The 24624-nt window shown below is 42.9% G+C and overlaps 1 protein-coding gene across 7 annotated transcripts in view; it reads left to right on the top strand.

Moving 5' to 3' along the window:
• Akap7 (A-kinase anchoring protein 7) overlaps window positions 1-24083 on the top strand; it is a 148115-nt gene extending 124032 nt beyond the window's left edge. For 3 of the 7 annotated variants that reach the window (XM_052751196.1, XM_052751199.1, XM_052751200.1), the window contains one exon: window positions 22048-22355. In XM_052751196.1, coding sequence (XP_052607156.1) covers window positions 22048-22244 — 197 coding nt within the window. In that variant the 3' untranslated portion in view covers window positions 22245-22355. Of the gene's footprint in view, window positions 1-22047; window positions 22759-22911 lie in introns of those variants that run through there. The other 4 variants (XR_008221247.1, XR_008221246.1, XM_052751197.1 and 1 more) reach the window with 4 other exon arrangements.
• The last annotated feature ends 541 nt before the right edge of the window (window positions 24084-24624 follow it).

Below are 24624 nucleotides of genomic sequence, written 5' to 3'. Positions count from 1 at the left end.
ACTGGGCATGAGATCTCTTCGGGTAATGTAGTGGTGGCAGCCATCATGTTATAGAATGTAAAACATTTAGCCATCGTCAATACTGATTAGATGTCCCAATTGCTAAATGATGTACACCCAGGAGGTTTGTTTCTAAAATCGCGTATGGAAACATTAGAGCAAATGCTAGCAGTTACTGTCTGGTTCTGTTAATTCTACAGGCTGTGGTGGTCACTGTATTCCCTTGTTCTCAGGGCTTTTGAACATTGCAGGGAATGCTGGATAATCTTCCTTGGGAGTACCTGGGTTGTAGGATTATTCCCAGTCCTCGGGATAGCCATCAGCTGCTGTGAGCCACATGCAGATGTGTCTCCAGCAGTGTGCTGTGACTTCATATCCTCAGAGGAATTTCAGGTGTGAGCCTAAATCTCGTAAACCCTTGAAGACATGTGGGAAACTGTTGCCCATAGATTGTTTAATTTTGGCTGCTTTACCCATAGTAAAGACTCAGAAGAACTTCTAAATGCTTGGTGTCATGTGGGAGACCATGGAGGTTTTTAGAGACAGACTGACCCAGTTTGCAGTTTTTGTTCTGATAGTTACTGTTTTTACTTCTACACTTTGTATCCCAACGTTAAGTAGTATATACCTGTCATGAAAATTAAATAACCAAGATTTAGCTAATATTTATAGCATGCATGCCCGCTAGCTGCCCTTCTTTAATATACTTGGGAAATGTGGTTTCTCTACAATAAATAAAGACTATGGTAATTGCAGCTCAGTTTGGCACAACGGTGGTTTTAGTTTTACTTTCCCCCAAATAGGGAATTAGGATTTAGAGTTTCACCTTCACATGATGTCCTTTCTTTGGAGAATTCCCTACCTGTGTTCTTTGGGTCCTGTCTATCACAGTATCTTGTTTCCTGCCCTGGGAGAAAGGTGTGGTCCCCTCATTGTCAACCCAGTCTCCTTAAGATTCAATGGAGGGTCATTCTAAAGATGAATCTCTCAAAGATAATAGAAGAACCAGGGGAGGAAGAAAGGCCACACCTGAGACCATCTCCAGTCACTCCATAAAGCAGTATGTAGTTGCCCATTCTTTGCTTAAACATATTTCAGTTAAACTTTTATCACCTGCAACTGTAGACTTTGGACATGTTCTAGTGGACTTATCATGTATATAGTAGGTATGGCTCCCTAGTTCTGGCAAACTGACTAAAAATATAGCTGTGGTTATACAATTAACACATTCGCATTGTTACAGAGAAGTTATATTTGCTGAGTTTATTGTGTGCTAAACTGCGGTGTATATTCTGGTAGAAAGATCACTAACCCCAGTGAAAAGTGAGCGCCTTGACTTTTTTTTTCCCTGAGACAGAATTTCTCGTGTAACAGCTCTGGGTGTTCTGGAACTCACTCTGTAGACCAGGCTGGCCTTGAACTCACAGAACCTGTCTGCCCCTGCCTCCTGAGTGCTGGGAATAATGGCGTGCACCACCACCACCTGGCTACTCCTTGACTTATAAGCATTCATGCTGCATTTGGTTGCAGTGAGACCTGGCCTTTGTGAGAGATGCTCAGTGGAATGTTTTGTTTTATTTCAGCTAACATGGCTGAACTCTCCCCATATGGAAAGCTCTGACCAGGTGTATGGGGGACCTGGGGATGAGTCATGCATAGTTGTTATTGTTGGAGGTTTCTTTAAATTTACATGACTTTTTAAAGCAGAAAGCTGTTGGATTCCAAAATTTCCTGTCCTCTCAGTAATACAAGCCAACATGAGGGATCTTTCTGTCTAGCAAGTGATGCCACGCCCTTCCCAGGCCAGGAAGGTTGCAGAACCAAGTCAGCCAAGGCCAGGCAGAGCAGGTTAATTGTCACAGAGAGTGGCAGTTGCTTTAAGCTGGTTCTCATAGGTGACTTTTACAACCCGACATGAGCAAACACAGCTTCTGCAAAACACATTTGAGGAAATTAATTGCCCCGTGACGAACATTCATAATGTCAGAGTTAGAAGTTAACAGACCTTGGAACTACTAAAATAAATCTTTCAGTTGGGAAACAGTCATAGACAAAACCTGAAAGTGTAACTTGCACTTAAATGCTGTATTAACTGGGCTGTGAATGCTGGTTTTAGTAGAAGCCAAATAAAATATATTTGAAACATAATTTCTTATTTCCCCATAGTGTTTCTTCAACTTCTTAATTTAGCTAAGGATGTTGATAAACGTAAGGTATATGTATGAAAATCCAGGGAAGAAGTGATGTACAAACACGATGCTTGGGGTAGAAGGAAATAAGGTTTTATTTCCCCCAGATATAAAATGGTGGAATTCACCAGTATTGCTGCTGGGGAGGGATGAAGGACCCCAGGGAACTAGAATGGTCCACGTTTGCTTACCTGTCCCATAGCCTCCACCCCCATGTTATTTTGTGGTCAGAGAACTGTTGTTGGCATTTGCCATGTGAATGACATCAAGCTTTAATTGTATGTCTAACATATGTCAGAGCAAAAATAAGAACTCACACTTTCTAAGCATTTTAAATGTAGAGCCAAAGTTAGCTAAAAAGTCAGCATTTTCAGAGTTTCGAATGCTATAATTCATGTTTGCGTCCAAACTGGCAAATGGGTGATTTGTTAATCTAATACTTTATGTCTGACTTTATTGTAGTCAAACCTTCCTTAAAGTCCTGTAAAACTGGAATGTGTCCTAAGGGAAAGCAGGATGGGGAGGAGGCTGAAAACACACCCCAGGAGCCTAGCAGATTCCAACTCTGGGCTGGAATGAAGGCCGTATGAGTTGTCTTAGAGTATGTAGAAAGTTGGAAATGTGGAAATGTTCTTTATGGTTCTTTTGAGACAAATCTAGGAACAGTGGATGTTTAAGCAAGTCCTTAGGCTTATGGCCTTAGAAGTGAGACGACTGGCTGGTGAGATGGCTCAGTTATTACTGGTGCTTACTACGGAGTCTAATGACTTCATTTGGTCCTGTGTGGTAGAAAGTGAGACCTAATTCCTACAAGTTGTCCTCTGACCTCCACATGTGTGCTGTGGTTTGTGTGCATGCACACACACAAATAAAATGGGGGAGAAAAAGTCAAATGGTGATGGCACATTAAACCCAGAAACATTCTAGTTCTGTTTACAGTAAGTTTTGTATTAAACAATTAAAATATGTAAATGGATTGTTAATAGAGACATCCAAGTAGAGTTTGTATCAATAACTTAAAATATATTTTGTGGTAGAAGATTTTAAAGGCAGAAGTAGAAGACCAGAATTTTTTATGACTATGTTTATTTTATTTATTTATTTTATTTTTCAGAGCTGAGGACCGAACCCAGGGCTTTGCACTTGCTAGCCACTGAGCTAAATCCCCAACCCCTATGTTTATTTTTAAATTAGGTAATTTCTAGTGACTACTGAATGGCAGTCAAATGAATGCCTTTGAGATCAGCAAACTCACTTTAAAATAGAGGGTAACACACAAGTTTGGCAATTATCTCGGCACGTCATTATCTGACCTATGTTCTGTTACAAATGTTGGCTATTGAACTCATTGATCACCAGGAGGTCCTGGTGATAGCAAGCTAATGTGTGTTGCCTCTGTGTGATTGTCTTTATAATGGAAGTTTTCTTGAAACCTTAGATTTATTCCAAGATACTTTTAAAATTGGCACATTAAATCTAAGCCACGAATTCACTGAGTGGTAGTATATATTCACTATTGTATATACACAATCTACTTAACTGCTAGTGCAAAATTAGATCTGCAATTTTTTTTCACAGAACCTGAAATTATATATGTACAGCTACATGAAGTTTGATATTAAATTAAAAGGTCATAATAGATTATTTTATGAGGAAATTTGGTCATGAAATACTGCAGTTGTAGCTGCTTAACTTTGTATCTGTCTTTACCTTTGTACCCTTTGTTTACGTACATGTTTGAATCATCTGTGACTACAAAATGGTGTGAGAGGAGATAAAAAATAGCCGATATTAGTTACAGCACAGCTAAGAAAACGGGAGACTATATCAGGTATTTTAACAGAGAGAATTTAATGTAGAAACTTAGTTCAGTGGATTTGGGAGTCATAATGAGTGTAAAGTCCAGACCGAGTTAAACATACAGTGACTTTGAGGCTTGGGTGCTTATGGAAAGGAGGATCCTGTGTCACTGACAGCTTTAAGGAGGGGTTGCTGACTCCAGCGAGGGGCCTCTGGGACTTGGAAAAGGCATCACTGAAGCTGGGGTTTTGGCCCTGTGGATGGGACATCAGTCAACTTTGCTGGCACCTTCAAGAGAAGGACAGGCTGACTTCAGGAGTAAAGAGAAGACATGAAAGCCAGAGCCAGCTGCTTCTGGAACCCATTGCCACCTCTGGAGGGGAGCGGTGAGGAGAGGTGAGGAGGGGTGAGGAGAGGTGAGGACAGATGAGGAGAGGTGAGGAGAGGTGAGGAGCAGCAGGTGGTTGGGGACATTGAACAAATGGCCCAGGGCTAGCTCTGTCTCCTGAGTGCTCTTCCCATTGAACCTGTAGCCATCCTCCTGGGAGAACCTAACAGAGCCATCCGGCCAGGGATCAGTTTATCAGTCTAAGCCCTTGGGCCCTCAGCCTTAGAGAGGAGGGGTGGGGCCGGAGCTGAGAGACAGTAATAACAGACCCAGAGTGGTTGGCTATGTTTAATAATATCTGTGTTTTTCATTGCTCCAAGAAAATCATTTCATTTATGCCAATTTGTAGTTCTTATTTCTTTGTTGACAAAAGTACCAACCGTATTAAACAAGGATGTCACTTTAAAAAAAAAAACTATAGAATTTATAGTTTAAACAACAACAAGAAAATTAAGTATAAAATGTGACTCTTTCAAAATAGGCATGGTATATGGTGATTCAAATTAGTTAATATTTACGAGGAAAATTCGTACATAAATTTAACACACTAAAGATGAACAGGTTGTTATTTACTTTTTAGTTGGTATACTGCATTCTGGGTTTAATTATGGCATTGGCATACGTGTGTCTGTACGTTGCTCATACTCACCCCCACTACTCTCTCTCACCCCACCCCTCCCTCTCTGGCTTTTGTTCTACTACGTATTTCCCCTTCTACGTTTGTGAAAGAGAACACGTTATTTAAAAACTGATTTGTCAGCAGTGTGTGAATATTACTTTTAAGCGCCTTATTTTTGTTAGATATATTCTCTACATTCTTGCTTCTGCTGTTTGGAGGGAATAGTGGGTATCCCTCAAACTAGTTCTGTCATTCTGTCTTGAAGACACTCACTTCCAGACTCACAGACAAACGAGTGAATAGTTCAGGAGTTAGGCCTGCAGCCAGTGCGGATCAGCACCGAGAATGATAGATCTTTTGCCCATCACAGGGAACCAAAGGCTCATGTCAGGGCCCAAGGCAGCAGAGAGGTCTGAGGAGTTCTGAGAGGTGTCTGGGAATCGGTCAGAGCGAATATAGAAGGGACAATAAAATGTATAGAGGCCGCCACAGGAATCAATACATCGAGACAGATTCATAATGAAAATGGAGGATCCATGAGAGGATGCGTTGGCTGGGGAGTGCAAACAAGACAGCCTGCTTGCACATTGTCAGCCCTCAACCTCTCCACCCCTGATTTCAGTCATGTACACACACGTGTGCCTGTGTGTGCCTCTGTGTGTGTGTGTGTGTGTGTGTGTGTGTGTGTGTGTGTGTGTGTGTGTGTATGTGTGTGTGTGTGTGTAGGGTTTTCTTTTTGAGATGGAACTCCTGGCCTGGGTCCTATTCAGTTTGGTGAGGCTGACTGTCCAGCTAGCCCCAGGGATCTTGCCTGTCTGTTTCTACCTTCCCAGTGCTGAGATCATGTAAGCTTGCCACTGTCTTGGCATTTTTGTGTCATCCTGGGGGGTCGAACTCGGCTCCTTGTGCTTGCACGGCCACCACTTACAGAATGGCCGCCTCCCAGCCCTCTTTCAGCTTTGTGGTCCAGCCTTCTCAGCTTCTGCTTGGTGATGGGGACCATGGCTTCCAGTAGCTTCTGTGTTCTCACCCTCGCTGGCCTCTCTTGGTTATGGAGGTAGGCCTTCCCTCAGCTCTGGGAAGCAATGAGTTTTTCTCTCCTTCCCACATCGAAAATCAGGAGCTGCATCTGGATAGCCCGTGTGTCACTGCTCACCCCACTTTCTACAGGACTCCCAGAGAGCTATGGAGCCGGACTGCCTGGTCCACAGGGTAACCTTGGTGAAGTTTTTACAGCTCTGTAGAAACCTCTTGGAAAGTAGGGGAGCAGTAACCCTCAGGGAGAAGTGAGTGGGTGGTCTGATAATCTTGTTTGCTTGGGGAAAAGGTGGGAGGAAGGTATGGAAGCGGTGTGGGGTAGATGCGGGCGCAAGGCGTGTTCAGCAATGGAGCAGGCTGGTCCAGAGCGGGCTCTGGGCTCCTGACATTGAGAATCACCATGCTGCTGCTCTTCTCTGAGTTTGAGGACATTGGGAGTCCAGTGGTTCTATGAGCCACCCCTCTGTGACCCGTGGTCTCTACTTATTAAAATTTCTTTTTATTGGTCCTGTTTTTTTTTAAATTTTTTTCTTCTAGCTTAACTCTGCTACTGTATTTTTATGCTAATGACTGTATCAGCTTTTTGGGGACTTTAACAAAAAGGAATGAATGGCCGGAAGGACACCCTGTGATGGAAGGCTTGTTATGATTACCAGGAAGACGAGAGAGCAAGCTGAGATGTGAATGACTGTGACATTTATCACAAATGCGTGACACGTTCTGTAGTAGGTGTGTTCTTGGAGGAGCTGCATACAAATTGAACTTGACGTGATTATTTTTACAATGCTCCCCATTTGAGTTGAGCGCATGTAGAAACCTCAAACCATCTGTATCGTGCTATTCCTGGTACAGTCTGTTTATATGTCTGCTGGACACCTTTTGCAAGATTAATTAATTTACAGTAGTGCTTCTCTATACCAGAATGGGACATGTTTTAAAAGAGTGTGGTTTAAGCTATACAGAATAGTACGTAACACTGCTGGAAGGCAGCTGCACTCACTACTACACCACCTGCACATGCGATATAAACTTCTCGTCTGCAGTTATTTCTGCACCGTTTCGGGAACCAGTGGTGGTGCTGGAGAGATGGCTCAGTGCCCTGGATAAGAGGGAGGGCTGCTCTTGTGCAGGACCCAAGCATTCAGTTCCTAGCACTGAGGTTAGGGGGCTCACCATCCTATGTACCCCAGCTCCTGTGGATCCAACACTGTCTGCTGGGCTCTGCAGGCACCTGTACTCACACGCGTCTGTACCCTGCCCCTTCACAAATACACACAAGTAAAGATAAATATCCTTTAAAAAGAAGAAAACGAAAGTGCTTACTGTTAAGCCAACCACTTCAGTCAGTGTTTTGTATTGTCTTAATTTTTTTTTTTCTTTTTTGAGACAGGGTTTCTCTGTGTAGTTTTGGTGCCTGTCCTGGAACTCACTCTGTAGACCAGACTGGCCTCGAACTCACAGAGATCCACCTGGCTCTGCCTCCCGAGTGCTGGGATTAAAGGCGTATTGTCTTAATTTTTTTCAACAGCCTTGGACTGTAGAAATGCTGTTATATGTAGTTTATAAACAAAAAGAGTGAGACATAGAAAGGCTGGATGACTTCCATGGGGACACCAGTATGACATTCTGACCCTATAACTTGAGAAGAGGCATTAAAATATTTTATGAAAGTCTCATTGTAGAATGAAAAAGTACTACAGAAAGGATAATTGTATAAGGTTGTAGATGGAGATTAGCATTGTGGTACAATGTCAAAAGTGTGATGTTTTAGGGCCACACTGATCTGTACTTAAGGTACAGCTTTGGCCCGTTTTAGTCAGGTAGAGCTAGGCAAAGTCTCCTGGTCTCCACATCCTCAATTTGACACATGTAGAAATTGAATTGAGCTTTGGACCAACGTCTGTGGGAGAAAGTCCACAGTACAGGTGCTTAATGGGAGGCAGGTGTATTATTATTAGGAGACTTCATGAACACGGTTACCAGGAGCAGTGATTGAAAAGCAGCAGAAGAGAGGACTCCGTGTGTAGGACAGTAGGTCCTAGGGCATGTGGTGATGAACTTGGCTCCTCATACTTAGCACTCAGGGAAATAGTTTCCAAGCCAGCAGTTCTCAACCTGTGGGTTGTGACCCCCATGGAAGGGTCACATATCAAATACTTACATTACGATACGTAACAGTAGCAAAATTACAGTTGTGAAGCAGCAATGACAAAAATTTCATGGTTGGGCGTCACCACACCACGAGGAACCGTATTAGAGGGTTGCAGCATTAGGAAGGTTGAAAACCACTGCTAAGCAGCTGCAGCGGGGTCAGACTCTGGCTCCATAAGGGGGAGCAGTAAAATCAGGTCATTTCTGGCCTCCTTCTACCCGTGTTTCCAGCACCCCCTTTCCCTATGGGAACCAAGCTCATGGCCTGCAGAGGAAGCCTAGCGTAGTGGTGACTGTCCCTTGCCTAGCTGGTGCCGTCTGTGTTTGTTCCTTACTCACATTTGAATTGACTGGGAGCCGTTCTAGACTTGGAGAGCAAGTATTCCAGCAGCGAACACTCGCTGAGGCCTGTCCACTTACACACCGCCTGTGCGGTGTTCAACAAACACACATGCCAGCTTAATTTTCTAAGGAAGGTTTCTGGTAGAAGTTTCGAGTAAGTTGGTAGTCATAAGACACTGAGAAAAGAAAAATCCATCCTAAGTTACTTTCTTCAATCATCTTTTCGTTAAGTTAAACACATAAATTAAAGAGGTCACCAGGCTTCAGCTTTTCTGGGAAGGTGGTGCTGTGTTTCCTTCTTCATTTTTACTCTCCGTGCCCTGGAAAGGTGGCCAAGGACGGCGTTTGTCTTGATTTTGCTTTGCTGACTGATCATCTTTTCATGCTTACCATTTTCGTTCATCGTTATTGCTTTTTAAATGTCCAGTGGACTTTGCCCACAGTTAGCCAGGGTTCACAAGCAAGTGTGCTTGCCAAACACGTTTGTTTACCCTGGTTTTCATGTGCAGATTTTAAAAGGCATTTACTAGCCATCAAAGCCAAACCGGGACATATAACCTATTTCATGTGTTTATAGCTGAGAAACTGGAAAAGTTTGCAGTCTGAATCCCACTCTCTTCACCCACTGGAGGTTTGGTGTAGGATTAGGTGACTGAGTTAAAGACAGACAAAATTGGATAATTTAAAAATATTTCACTTTTTGTTGAAGTATATGTTTTCAGGTTGAGGGTGTAGCTTACTTGGTAGAATGCTTGCCTAGAATGCATGAAGCTCTGAGTTTGATAGCCAGTGTTGTGTAAGCTGACTGTGATTGGCACATGCATGCTGTCCCAGTCCTCTTGAGGTGAGATAAGAAGATCAATTCAAGCTTATCTGCAGATACATAGGGAGTTTGAGGTTAGCTAATGTGCTAGAGACTGCTTAAAAAACAGAAACACACACTCATACATACATACACACACACACGAAGTATTCATGATGTTCTCAGCTACTCTGTACTTATTCTGACAGTTTAGTTTCCTCCTAAAGAGGTGACTGCTTATTTACAACAAAATTAAGACAAATGAAGAGAAATCACTTAGTCAATAGCAAATGTAGTGTTTTCTTAAGTAATAGGAATGTGTGAGCTGAACTTACTCACGTAGCAGTGTTCTGAGAATTGTCATTATACCTCAGTAGTTGAAACAAATCACCGTTCTTTGCAGGTAAGCCTTAAAACGTTGTGCATATCTTAGAATATGGAAGTTTAGTTTGATCCTACAAGGGAGCACACGCTGAGCACGCTCCTCAGCCTGGCCTCGGAGCTTCCCAGCCTTGTCGCTCTCCTTTTTCTCACCTTGTTAGTCACCATGCACCAGAGCAAGATGCCATTAGCCACACAGGCAGCACTAGTGGTATGCCAGGTAGTGTCATGTCATGCCACGCTCTTCTACTGGGTCCACCTGAGAAAGATTGACTCAGTTTACAAAATCTGACTCAAGTATCAACCTCCTCCTCCTCCGTGAGGACATGAGGTTTTGAGTATTTTGTCTTTGATGTGACCAGTCTTATTTGTTTGTTTGTTTGTTTGTTTGTTTATTTATTTATTTATGTTTTAAAGATACTATACTTGGCATGGAATTTGGGATATCTATATAGCCAAGGATGACCTTGATTCATGGACAAGGTTTCTTGATTACTTGGACAGTTAAAGACAGACAAATGTCCCAGGACTTGCAGTTTATGAACCAGGGCTTTGGGCCCCTTAGGCAAGCACTCTACCAACCGAGCCACACCCCAGTCCTTGTCTGCAGTCTTTTAAATTGTTATATTCATTTATTTAGCATGTACAGGCGTTTTGTCTACGTGTATGTGTTGTATGATTTTTTGTTTGTGTTCTGACAAATAAAGCTTGCTTGAAAGATCAGAGAAGCAGAGCAACAGCTACCAGAGTGTTCTTACCTCTATGAATCTTCAGACCAATGAGGCCGAGATCCTTCTCCACCCACCTTATATTCCTGTCTCTCCCTCCCTAGTGCTGGGATTAAAAGCATGCACCACCGCCACCCAGCTCTGTTTCTCTTTTAGACTGGTTCAATCTCTGTAACCCTGGGTGGCCTTGAACTCCTGATCTTCCTGCTTCCTCCTCCCAAGTGCTGGGATTGAAGATGTGTGCCACCACTGCCTGGCCTCTAAGGTTAACTAGTGGCTAGCTCTGCCCTCTGATCTCCAGGTAAGCTTTATTTGTCAGAACCCAAACAAGATACCATACAACATGTATGTCTGTGCCCCGTGTGTATGCCTGGTGTCTACAGAGGTAGAAGAGGGTGTCAGTTGCCCTGGGGTTGGAGTTACAGATGGTTGTGAGCGGCCATGTGGGCAGGGGGAATCAAACCTTGGTCCTTTGGATGAGCAGCTTGGGTTCTTACCTGCTGAACCACTTCTGCAGCCCGCTAGTCTTTATTGGTGTATCCACTCCGTGTTGTTCCTCCTTTCTTCAGAGGACTCGTGACCTTTTATTATTTACTGTCATGAATTTCTATTGACCTGCAGGTTTTCCGAAGGTAGGGCCACGTTGGGTTCATTTCTGTATTCATAATGCAACTGATTATCACAGATAGAGGGTGCTTAGTGGATGTTTCTGGAAGGAAAGGTGGAAATATGAAAGAGAGAAGGTGGAGGGAGGAGGGAGGAAAGAGAAAACCTTGGGAGGAGGGACAAGAAGGAAGAAAGAAGAATTGGAAGGGCAAAGAAGGAACGGAAGGAGGAACTGTGTTGTGACAATCAATATATGTTACCCAGGACTGAGAATTTTCAGTGGGGGATGAAGTACTGTGAGTGAAACCTGAATTTTCCTCTTCTATCAACCATCTGGTCCTTGGCATTTCTCACATTTGCCTGCTTTGCCCCAGAATGAGAGTTCTGCAGCTACCTACCTGGGGTAGGTGTCCTGGGCGGGCTAAGCTTTGTGCTCAGAGAACTCCAGATTCCCATTTCTGAGGCTGTGGCATCCTACAGAGGTCTTGTAAACCCATGATGTCATTCTTTAACACTCCTCTTAGCTCACGAGAAGCCTATGAAAACCAAGTGGGATAATGTTCCTGACCCTGCTTTGCAAAGCAGGATTCCCTCAAAACAGATGGAGGAAGCTGTCCCTGATACTGGCGTTGTGGCCTCTGGAAGTGTTCTCAGCCTGGCATTTCTCCTGACCTGGGTGTGCCCATATTGCTTATAATGAGCCAAAGTGGCAGCCGTAACTTATGATTTATGTTATTTGATTAGATTGGTTGGCACCGTTTACTCAGCTGATCTACCTTGGTGAGCACAGCATTCAGAATGGGAAAGCCACTTCCTTTCTGCTTGAGTTGAGCCCGAGTTTAGAATTTAGAATACAAGCTTAGAAAGAAAAGCGTGTGTTATCACGAGCAGGTGTTTTAGTGAAATAACCAAGAAATCAAAAGTTGGCTATTACGTTTATGTCCTGCTCTCTTGAAATAGATGGCTAATCAGATGCACGACGCATACAGCAGTTAAGATTCTAAGCATGGCTTCATTTTCAGGCTCCATGTTTTCTGCTGGTCAAGAGATAATTACTTGAACATTTATACTTGTGACATGTTTCTTTGTCCTAAAAATATATTTTCAATGACACACATTCTTCTTCTGATACCCCTGTGGACCCAGATTTGCATTAATAATATCTGCCTCACTTTTTTATGATTCAGAATCGTCCATCTCAGTCTGCCCTGCACTGAGTGACCCAGAGTGGCCTTAGGAACCAGTTAGGGACCTCGAAAATTCCAGAATTTCAACTGGAACAAATGCAGGAACAGGAACTGCGATTCAGGGAGGAAACTCCGTAGTTTCTACAAGATGGTAATTTGTAATGTGGACTCATAGGTGGAGTCTACAAATAACACAGCAAATCCTGAGGAAAACAGACCGCGCAGAGTCCGGCACCCCCATGAAGCAGATTTCCACAGCAGAGACAGCCATCACCTGCCACTCTCCCCCTGGGGGCCGGTTTAGTGTGTTCTCTTGAGCAGATTGCTGCAGATGATATGTCGGAGACACAGAAGGGAAAAAGGAAAACAATTTACTTGGCTCCCATTTACACTCACAAGTCACTCCAGTCAATTTTATGGAAAATATTTTGATATTGAACACAACAGAAAACTATGATTCACAGGGAAAGCAAGTGAGAAGCAGGCCTGCAGCTGTGAGATTACACACGATGCCGTTGTGATGTGTCTTAAAATAGTGCGGAGTTGGGAAGTCATCCCTATGGGCAGCCACAGGCTAACTGCAGAGTGGCAAGCAGGAGACTAGCCAGCGAGCCCCATTTCACCCCCATAGAGACAACACTGGTTGTTCATCACCGGGAAGAAGCTGTTTCCATTCACTTTTTTTTTTTTTTTTTTTTTTGGTTTTTCGAGACAGGGTTTCTCTGTGTAGCTTTGCGCCTTTCCTGGATCTCGCGCCGTAGACCAGGCTGGCCTCGAACTCACAGAGATCCGCCTGCCTCTGCCTCCCGAGTGCTGGGATTAAAGGCGTGCGCCACCACCGCCCGGCTCCATTCACATTTTTTAAAGTGAAGTCTGTTTTACATATGGTTAATCTGCTCTTGCTCATGTCTAGTTCTGTGAGTTTTGGTGAATGTAAGAATCATAATAACCACAAGCGAGGTCAGAGACAGCTCCACCACCCTCCAAAACTGTTCCAGATTCCTTCCTGTTGATCTCTCAGCTCCCAAGAACCGTTGGTCTGTTTCCCATATAGCTTTGCCTTTTACATAATATCAAATAAGAGATCACACAGTATGTGGTCTCTTTGGTTTGACTTCTTTCACATCACATATTTTAGAATTATCTGTGTTGCAGCATGTGCCAGGGTTTCATTCCTCTGTAACATTCTTTCATTGTGTGGATGTATCACAGCCTTTCGGTTCAATTCGTCAGATGAAAGGTGTTTGGGTAGATTCTAGTTTAGGGCACTTTTGAATAGAGCTACTCCAGACATTGGTGTAAGTGATTTGGTGAGCGTATGATGTCCTTTTGTCTGTTTTCAAGTCAAGCTAGAGGTGAGATTGCTGGGTAGTGTAGTAAGAATATACTCAAATTTTATAAGAATTTCTCCAAATTCCCCAAACTGGGATTTTTGCATTCCCACCAGTAATAGTAGTTCTACTTGCTTGCTTCATGTCCTCAGCAACCTGGTGTGTTGTGTGTCCCTTTAACTGAGTCATTTGAGTGGGTGAGTAGTGTCATCTCATTGTGACTGTAATTTGCCTTTCCCTGATGACTAATGATGTTGACTGTCTTTTGCCACACTTCTTGGCCATCCATACATTGTTGTTGTTTTGTTTTTGAGACAGGGTAACTCTACATAGCTCTGGCCATTCTACAACTCACTATATAGACCAGGCTGGCCTCAAACCAGAGATCTGCCTGCCTCTGCATCCTGAGTGTGGGGATTAAAGGCTTGTGCTGCCATCACATCCAGGCTCCATGCATACATCTTTTGTGGAGTAACTCTTCAACTTTTTGGGCCACTCTTATATTTGATTGTTTTCTTATTCCATTTAAAAATACCTTTTTTTTTTGTAGTTAATACTTTTGATGTCCTAGTTAAGAAACTCAAGGCCACTAAGAAGCTCTTGGGTAACCTCGTCTACATGCTTTGTGTTTTGAACCCTTATAGTCAACTATGATCCTACTTGAGTTAATTTGCGTGTGTGGTCTGCAATACAGGATGAGAGGTGTGTTTGCTTGTTTGCTTGGCATGAGTATCTAGTGATTCTAGTACCATTTCTTAAGATTGCCATAACATATTTAATTGCCTCTGTACCTGCGTTGACAATGGCCTTGGATCTGGTTTTTATTTTGAGACTTACTTTGAACTTACAGCAGCAAAGGCAGTGTGGTATTGGTATGAAGTTAGACACATACATCAATGAAACCAAACAGACATTTCAGAGATAGACAGAAATCTGTAAGATCGCCTCAGCAAACCAATTATAGTAAGGAACATTGATTGGTCTGTAGAGGTTTTGTTTCTCACAGTCTGGTTTGGCTAATTAGGAAGGATTCCCTCTCTGATTGATTGATTGATTGATTGAAAGACTGAATTGCTAAGGTTTCTTTCTAAAATGTTTGGTAATTTTCCTCTTTCTGCAGTACAGCCAGCTTTCTGGGCTCTTTCCCTGATTTTCAATAATTGGTTTCTTTAACAGGTCCAGGTTGTTCAATTCATCAGTTTCCCCCTCTGAAATGCAGTGGGGTAGTTTGTGTCCTTCAAGGACAGATGCTTGTTTGTGTCATTTGTTCATGATGTTATTGGGACAAAATTGCTCATGGTATTTAAATATTAATCTCAGTGTTTGAGTAGTTGATGGTGATGTTCTCCGTCACATTTCTGATATTAATGCATACTTACTAAATTTTGTTCCTGAATAAGATCTAGATAGAGCTCTATCAGTTCCACTGATTTCTGCTCCCAAAATCAGCTCCGAATTTAGTGTTACTGATTTTTTTGTAGAATCTCCAAGCTAAAAGGCTGGCCCTTGGAGGATAGGCTCAAGCCTAGCTCTACATCCTTCCTTTAGCTGGCCTTGGGGTTAAACAGTTCTTTTTCTGTTCTTAATGTGGCAGCCTTCATAATGGATCTCTAAGTTTTCTCATTTTCTAATAAAATTCTTAATAGTATAATCTTTGTTATAAATTGGGGTATTTTTGTTTTTCATATATACTCTCCCCTTTAGATAGTCTATTCATATCTATCCTCCGTCTGTCTCATAACTATTCTTAAAATAATGCTGAGGACTGAACCCAAGACCTTACTTACATTTGCTAGGCAAGCACTCTCCCATGAGTTAAGTCCTCAACCCCATTAAAAGCTTTGAAGTATATGAGTTAGTTTGAGTATCGTCTGTCCATTAGTTATCTTAAGGGATGTTGTTTAACTTCTATATTATTGAAGGATTCTCGAGATACCTGTTGTGAATTTCTTAATTGGATTCCATTGTGGCTTGAGACTGTGGATTGAGTGTAGTCAATACTTCCTCATTCTTCAGCTTGTTTTATGGCTGAGAAAATGATCTCTCTTTGGAAAAAGTTTTCTATGCATTAAAAATGATTTTTATTCTGTGGTTGCAGAGTGGGGTCTTCTATAATTTTTATTGAGGTGGATTTGTTTATAGTGTGATTCAAATAATCTGTATTTTCCTGAAATTTCTCCATGTGGTATCAGTTCTTGAGAGTGACCTTAAAATTTCCAACTGCAATAAAGCGTTTGCATGAACTTTTTAATTCTGTCGGTTGGCCTCAGGTACAGAGGTGCTGTAGTCTGAGGAGGCTCCTCCACCTCAGGGGTTGTCAGTGGGGACGTGAGGCTTTCAGCAGCGACATCAGATGAGGTGCCTTCATAAAGGGGCCACACCCAGGGCCTCCTGCCTGCATGCCTTCCTGCCCTTTACCATGTCAGGACCTCAGAAGTGCAAATTCCAGAGCCTTGAGTTTGGAATTCCCTCCAGAGCTGTGAGCAATGGAATTCTGTTACCTGTGGGTTATTCAACATTCTATAATAGCAGTGTGGACAGACAGCACAGTCCTCATTGGGGATTTTATATCCTCTTGAATTGGTTCCTGTATGTTATATGATTTTTTTCTCTCTTAATAATTTCTGTTCTCTGAGGTCTCACTGTCTGATATGGATTATCTGGTCTTCTTTTGGTAATCATCACTCTGGTGAATCTTCCATCCTTTACCTTTGATTTTTTTTGTCTTTATATTTGAAGCCCCTTAGGTCAGGTGCTGTTTTCTAGGGAATCTTGTCCTCTTTGTTTGCTGTTTGTCTTTCCAGGCATCCTTTTTATAGTTTTCCAGCAGTGTGAGAGAGCCAAACCTTCCTACCAGCTTTCCTTTTGTGTGTGTATGCCTTGGAACATTCATAGACCTCTCAGCTTTCCTTCTTCTGTGTTTTCTCATGCTAATGCAGACAGTATCCAGAGGCCTTCCGGCATAACACAATATGTTCTTTTTGTGGCATGGGGACCGCCGCAGAGCTGCTGCTGCTGCAGCCTCGGGGGTCGGAGGAGCCCTGCTTTCCCAAAGAAGGCTTCTGACACTTGGTGTGTAGTGACAGCGGCTAATGTTCTCAGGTGTGAATGTTCTCATTTTGATGTCTCCCCACTATGTGCGTGCGTGCGTGTGTGTGCGTGCGTGTGTGTGCGTGCGTGCGTGTGTGTGTGTGCGTGCGTGCGTGCGTGTGTGCGTGCGTGTGTGCATGTGTGTGTCTTTCCCCTTCCCTTCATCCTCCCTCTCTTTCCCTCTTTCATTCTTATGCTATATTTTCTGCTTCTTAAAAAAATCAAATTACTATCTATTGATTTATTCTTGTCAGTCCAGACAGGCACTTAGATGTTGTCAGTAAGTACTGGCGATCTCTAGAGCCTTTCATGTGACATCAATCAAGCTTGTGTTGGGTCAGCTCGGCTAGTATGTTAAGACCAATGGAGCCACACTAAGACTCACCTTACATTATCCTAGAAGTTCTAAAATTTGCTTGCCACCACTCAGGAGTTCTTTTCTTTTTTCTTTTTGGTTTTTCGAGACAGGGTTTCTCTGTGTAGTTTTGGAGCCTGTCCTGGATCTTGCTCTGTAGACCAGGCTGGCCTCGAACTCACAGAGATCCTCCTGGCTCTGCCTCTTGAGTGCTGGGATTAAAGACGTGCATCACCACCGTCCGGTGAGTTCTTTTCTTTTTATGATCACAAAAAATAAACCTTATCACTGGCTTGTATTGGTCCCAAAGCTCTCAGATAAATATAAACAAAGACAGAATAATGGGTACAGACTGTGGAATGATGGTGCCACACTTGTAGAGAGTTACTTACTCCTAATTGCTCATGTGAAGTTTGTTGAAAAATATCTTAATTTTGTGCCTTTCAGGACATACTGTGTTGAGTGGACTTATTCTCATTTAGTGAATGATACTTGGGGATAAGTTCACTTTATAGCCCAGAGTGGTCTAAAACTCAGTCTAAAGTACAGGCTAGACTTTCACTGACCCTCCGCCACAGCCTCCCAAGTGCTAGGATTGTTGGCATATGCCACCACATTTGACTGGGTTTTGTAGTTTTAAAAGATTTATCATTACTTATATATTTTTTAGGATTTTCATAGGAAATGATGAAGCTGGGTGTGGTGGTTTATGCCTATAATTCCTGCATTTGGAAGGTTGAGACAGGGGGATTATTGTCTGATGTCTGATCTAGCCATTCTAGGCTATGTAATGAGTTCCATGTTATCCTAAGCTACAGAGTGAGACTCAGTCACAAACACAACCACTAAAGATATGTCAGGGAGATTTCTCAACTGCAGTATCCAAGGCAAAAGTTAAGCTGTTTAAGTAGATATGAGAGTCAGTAAACCAAATAAACCAAGAAGGGATATTTTTGATCATGAGTTTGATGCTTTTGTTAGGAATATTTTTGTTAGTATCTTACTGGAATCAAAAGAGAGTGTGTATATTGCCATACTGTGATGAGCTACCACTGTTAACGAGGCATCAGGGAATGCCCTTTATCTTAGAGGTCAGTGTGAGGGACTACTGTCCTTATGCAAGTATTAGGCAGAGGAGAAATACAGCGTAACTTTAATCTGAAAATGTCTCTCTGTGTTGAATTAAGTATACTGAAAACTGTAAGACAAGTTCTCCCTGGAGTGAAGATTCTGGCTTCTTAGACAAGTGCATTCTTACAGAGCTCTGTGATAAATAAGCCTTCCCAGGACACACATGTGTATGCATACATACATATATAGAAATGTTTAGAGAGTTCCATGTGTCCTAGGCTGGCCCTAAGCTCCCTTTGTGGCCCAGGATAAGCTTTCATTTCTCATCCTCCTGCCCTATCCTCCCTGAGTGCTGGGGTTACGGTCCTGTGCCACCATGCCCGGTTTGCTGTGAGGTCGTATTAATGGCCTGAGTGGATTTGCAGAAAGTATGTGAGGAAGCTCAAGTCCAGGTCTGATCTGGAAGATTTGCTTATTTGCTTGTTTTTGATTGGTTAATGAAATATTAGTTATTGTGGATTGTTAATTTCTGATCATCATTGGGAGAAATATTTTGTCTTATTGATCAGGTTCGTCAGGCAAAATTAGTGTAGATTTTTTCACATAGATATTTGAATTATTCTGAAATTCTCTGCTCTTATTTAGATTTAATTTTACATTTAAATTTCTGGCCATGGTGTGCTATTTATATAGGGCAATAACAATATTCAAAACTGTTGCTACTGCTTTCAAGGATTTCAATTAAAAATTCACTAGGCAGAACCAAAAAAAAAAATGTATTGAGCTCTTATTGTGATGAATAAACTGTGCCATATGTTAGGAGAGAGGAAGGTAGCAGAGACTGATCATAGTTTCTGTCCTCAAGCCTGTGTATGTGGGTGGGGGGGACATGTACATGTAGGTGGATGCATGTGTACATGTACATGTGAATGCATGCACTTAGAAGCCAGAGATAGATGTCCACTGTTTCCTTGATCACACCCCACCTTATGTTTTCTCAGTGAATCTGGAGTTTACCGATAGGGTAGACTAGTTGGCCAGTGGGCTCCAGGGCTGCTCCTGTCTCTGCTTCCCCAGTGCCAGAATTACAGATGGGAACCACTGCACCCAGCTTTTTAGGTGGGTGCTGGGGGATCCCAACTCGGGTGCCATGCTTGCATCAGGGATGTTCCTGACTGAACCATCTTCCCAGCCGCCAGACTGTGCCTTTGTGGATTCATAAAAAAATGTGCATAATTTAGAAAAGAACTTTTAAAAAAGCCAATAGGACCTTGTTTTGTTTTATTCTCTGCTGCATTTCTATAGGCTGAGAGAATGTGGGCTGCGTTTCTATAGGCTGAGAGAATATGGGTTGCATTTCTATAGGCACATGGTAGATCCTTAGACACACTCGTTGAATAAATGGCCAAATAGCCAATGACCGTGTGCTATATACAGAGTTACTGGAGCAGCTCGCCCATCCAGCTGAGCGAGGCGAGGAACATTTCATGGAGTAAGTAAAATATTGATTAGAAGGGAAAGGGTGGGGTCACCTAGTGATAGGGAATGGTCTGGAAGGGTATGTAAGCTTGTTTCTCTGGTAAGTGGAGATTTTGTCTTATTCTTTCATTAACAAATTAAATAGGCTTTTTGAGACAGTCTCCCTGTATAGCCCTGCCCATCTGGCCTGGAGCTTGATCAGTAAGTAGATCAGGCTGGCCTCAATCCACCAAGATCCTCCTGCCTCTGCCTCCTAAGCATCATGATTAAAAATACACACCACCACCCCTCAGTCTGAAAGGGACGTTTTAGAAAAGTTATTCCAGAGGCATTTTGTCGGGTGCCTTGTTGGCAGGAGAAATCGTGAAGCTTATGTTGACAGTGTTCTGCAATTAAGTGTGCTGATGGAGGGCACGGACGTGTCAAGGCTAATCAGGTTTTCACTTTGAGTGGCTTAGATAATAGTAAAAGCATGAGCAAAAATTGGACAGCCAGAAGGGAAATGAACATTTTGTGGGAAGGCTTTTTTGTATTTCAAACCTCTTTCTAGGAAAGGCATTGTGGCAGGGTCTTCCTCTGTAATGCAGGCTAGCCTTGAACTTCATCCTGAGTATGGGAATACAAGTCTATACCACAAGCCCAGGGTATTTAAAATGATCTTGACATTTAAAGCCACAGAGACCCTTCACTGACAGAAATAACAAGGTCCATAATATTAGACCTGAGAGGGATTTTTGGAGAATGAGTTATTAATGAAATCCAATCTTGTTCTCTTACCAGTGAGAAAGCTGACTAGAGTTCTGGAACTGTCCACAAACATCCAATCACTGGCCTGGGTGTAGAGCCTAGGTGAGAGGTTTAGACAGTCATTTATAGTGCTTTGAAAGGGACTTAAATAGCTCCTCTTCATTTGCATCTGATTTCCTGTTTTAAATTTGAAGAGCTACTAGACAGATAGTTGCCTATAATGCATATGGAAATATCATCTGCACAGGGTAAATATTGTGCTATAAAATTGAGAGCAAATAATTTAAATATTAGGCACCATTTCCATGCATTCTTACTAGTAAAAAATCTGAACTTTTGCCTAAAGTTATGTGAGTAATGAATTTTTTCTTCTTTTCCCAATATGATGTTATCTGGTTAGTAGATTCTCTGTAATTATCACCAAGCCAAAGCTTACTCAATTCTGAACACAGTTTGCACTGCACATGTGCTGAGACTTCTGGTCTTTGGTGCCATATTGCCACATTTGAGGGGGAAGCAGTTGCGAAGGCATCTCTCTAGGTTGGTCTTCACCCATCCTTGCTTTCATTTTCGATGTCTGTCCCTAGGCAGGTTGGGGAGTGGCTGTCAGCAGAACTGGTCCTGCATGTGTGGTGTAGACAAGTAACAGGGCTCTGAAGGCAGTTTGGGGCCAGGGATTACCTTTGCACATCTTCTTTTGTTCTCCACGCCCTGTTATATATGAGGATAGAAAATAGTATCTGTCTTCCTGCTTACGCTCACCGTATCCTCCTGGCCTAGACCCGAACATGCCAGGGTAGCGCTGGCTTTGTCTTCATGAGCCCTTGGGTGATGGCCCCACACTGAGCTCATCTGACTGTGGGCAATGTGAGGACTTCTTCAACACGACGCAGCTGCTTTCCCACCTCCATCAGTGGAGGGAGGGACTTAGTGAAGGAGCCCCTTTGCCTTTCCCGAATAAAGAGAGGGTTTGGAGAGTGGCAGGGTGATGTCTAGCATGAGAACATGGGAGAAGTAGCTCTTTTACAAGACACTAAAGTGAGTACTTTACTTACACCTGGAGCATCACTAGCAGGATAGCAGAATGATCAGAAAAGAGTGGCAGCTAGGAAGTTACCATAGCGACCGTAACTCTTCTTGGGAGAATTTCCCGTCTCTTGAGTTACAGTGATAGCAGTGAGATTTTTAAACATAGAGTGCTGGTCTTGCAGGCCTATTTTAATCCACTGCTACTGGCACTGGTTACCTCATTTGCCTTGGGGCGAGTGCTGGGAGTTTATCGACAGTCAGTCTCTGTGCCAAGCATTTAAAAATGAATGATCCCAAGTCGTGAGATGACAGGGGAATCTTGGCGCCCTGATAATTAGCACTGGAGAGGGAGCAGCAGATCCAGATCTCCTTGGTGAATTCATGTGCCTGAGACCTCAGGTGGTGGGCGAAAACAGCTCCAACAGCAGTCATTAGCCTTGGGCGAGAGAGAAGGAGCACAAAAGCCCCGTAGAAATGGGAAGGCCACAGCGCTCCCAACAAGGGCATGTCTAATGGACTGTCTCGAGCAATAGACAGGCTCCTGCTTGGACAAAAGTCATAGGAAAAGGCAACCCACTCCTGTTGGATTTATAGATCCCATTTGCCAGAGTGAAGGACACTTGCTCTTTTGACTAGCTGAACTAGCTGGGCCCTGGTGGCCTCGTTGCTATGGCAATATGAGCTCAGTGACCTCTCTTCTCTTGTGGAATGTAGGTGAGAAGGACCGAGGGGAGCCTGAGGATGCCGAACTGGTCAGGCTCAGTAAGAGACTGGTGGAGAGCGCCGTGCTCAAGGCTGTCCAACAGTATTTGGAAGAAACGCAGAACAAAAAGCAGCCGGGGGAGGGGAACTCCACCAAAGCTGAAGAGGCCAATCAGAATGGCAAAGGCAGTGATAACAACAGGAAGTGAGAGTGGAACCTGTTGCCGCTGCGCTGTGAAAAGCACCCCTGCCCCCCCTCCGCTAAGTCGCAGACTGACTTGCAATGTGCTCTTTAAGTGTCTTGTTCAAGCCCCGGAGATCGCCTAACACGTTTAATGATCGATGGCGTTGGTGTTGCTGCTGCGGCACAACAGAAGAGAATGGGGTGCTGGGGCCAGCAGAAGAAATCAATTCACAGAAGGACAATCCCACGCTCATGTACCATCGAGCATGCGCGAGGGAGAGGGGGGCACTTCCGGAAGGCCTGCCAGGCCGAGGGAGAGGACTCGCCACCGATGGAATACTGCCGTTTACATTGCTTAGAGCGTTTGGCTACTTTATGTGAGGCCAAAACTTGCACACAGCTATCAAGTACTGAATTCTGTCTGTCACTGTTGAAATGATCATGAGTGTAGTGAGTCCGCAATGTTTCGTGTTTGTCCCCAGTGTGGTGTTACCATGCAGTGATCTTTATTTACAGTAAATTAAGTTTCACGGAAATTATATATTTTTGGCAAAATGCAGTCTTTTCTATGGAATGTGGGTAACATTTTAAAGGTTTTTTTCAGCCTTATTTTGATAAGTCAGTGTGCCATATTTAATGCATTTCATTGATATTTGTACTTTAAATGTATTATATAATTTTTTTCCCCTTAGGCAAGAAACCAGTTGGGAGTCAAGACTTAATTAATGAAGCTTTGCACCGAGAAAGGATGGAGCTGAAGTCCAAAGTGAAACAGATAAAGGAACTTTTGCTAAAGCCTGAGACTCAGGCCATGATTAGGAAGGAGCTTTTTGAAGGAAGAGTTCTTAGCGACGGTGATCACACAAAGATGCTGATTTCTGCCTGACTTGGCTGTAGCTCTCCATTGCTGTTAGGACGGTGTAAAGTTTATGAACTCTCAGCCCAGTCCACAGCCCTTTGGTAAATAACCAGAGTGTTCTTACAGTTTCTACAAAGCCCACGAACCAACATTTGGTGAGGAATTAACAACTTCTTGCCAAAGAAAACATATTTTTGCCTTATCATCATCATCAGCTGAAGTTGAGTTTTAGAATGTTTATTTGGGTGTTGTTGACTCATTTTATAGAAATAACTTCTTAATTAGCTGTTGTGAGATGTTCCATGGGTCCTTGCAGATAAAAAACAGAACGTTGACTATGAAAAATCCTTTGTAGACAAAAACAACAGAACTAAGTAAAACCAACACCAGTATTCTAAGGGTCGCCTGCCTCCTGTTGATAAGGCCCTTTTTACTTCAAAAGACAATGTCCGGGCTTGTCCAGTCTCACATTACTTTTGATGAGATTTTGAATGCTTATTGAGTATCAGTACTTGAATGAACATTTGTAAATGTAATCATTGCAGTCACTGGTTAAGAATGTTTTATAATATCCACGTGTATTATTTTTCACTGATGAAAATGCAGTTTGCTTTTTCATTTCTTAGTGAACAAATGTCCAGTGTTTTTATTTCCTACTTCTCCGAAGACGAGCCCCAAGCCTCCCTGTGTTCTTCACAATTTGAATAGTTTGTACTGGTTCATTTTTAAAAGGTCATTCTTAAAATGTTTCTCCCCATTTAAATGATGTTTATTTGTAACAGCTTTTTCAATAGTCATTTTTAAATTGCTGCTACTAATAGATGGTGGGGGAAGGAAATGATTAGAGATCAGATATGTATAATCATCTCACTTATATGATCCAGTTTGTTCATGGATTTTGCCTATTTTTTTCACTGGATAAATGATACAACATTAATTTGTAATGTAATACTTTAGGAGTTCCTACATTTTCATGCCTCTTAATAAACGTATTGTTTCCCTGTTGCTTTTCCTTTTCGTTCTTCTGGAAACCACTGGGTCCTTGTTGGTGTCCCCAAGTCATGAGCAGGGTCTCTGTAGTTTCATTGTTTTCTGTCTTTGTGCTAAGGAAGTCCACCGTCACATCACTGTCAACTTTAGACTGCTTCCTGATTTCAAATCAGTCAACTTCATACACAAGGAACAGCAGAACAAAATTCAAAGACAACCTGAGTGATGTCTTCAAAATAACTAATCCCGTGTCACTAGACTCTTCCTCACAATGATGAAGAGGGCAAGTTCATCTAGCTATACAGATCTGCTAGCTACTAGCTGTGAACCCCCTCCAAGAAGCCAGCCATGAACCTCCAGTGAGAGGGGCTGGCCATGAACCCCCCTGAGCAGCTGGCCATGACCCCCCCCCCCATGGCTGGTTATGACCCCCCCATCAGTAGGCCATGAACCTCCCTCCCCCAGCAGCTGGTTGTGAACCACCCCCCTGCAGTTGGCCATGAACCCCTTCTGAGGGGCTGACCATGAATCCCCTCTTTGTGGCTAGCCACAATTC

The sequence above is a fragment of the Peromyscus californicus genome, unplaced genomic scaffold (genome assembly GCF_007827085.1).
Source record: "Peromyscus californicus insignis strain IS unplaced genomic scaffold, ASM782708v3 Scaffold_22__1_contigs__length_63687245, whole genome shotgun sequence".
Taxonomy (NCBI): Eukaryota; Metazoa; Chordata; class Mammalia; order Rodentia; family Cricetidae; genus Peromyscus; species Peromyscus californicus.
The sequence above is the reverse complement of the archived record's forward strand: the minus strand, read 5'-3'. Positions and strand labels throughout refer to the sequence as shown.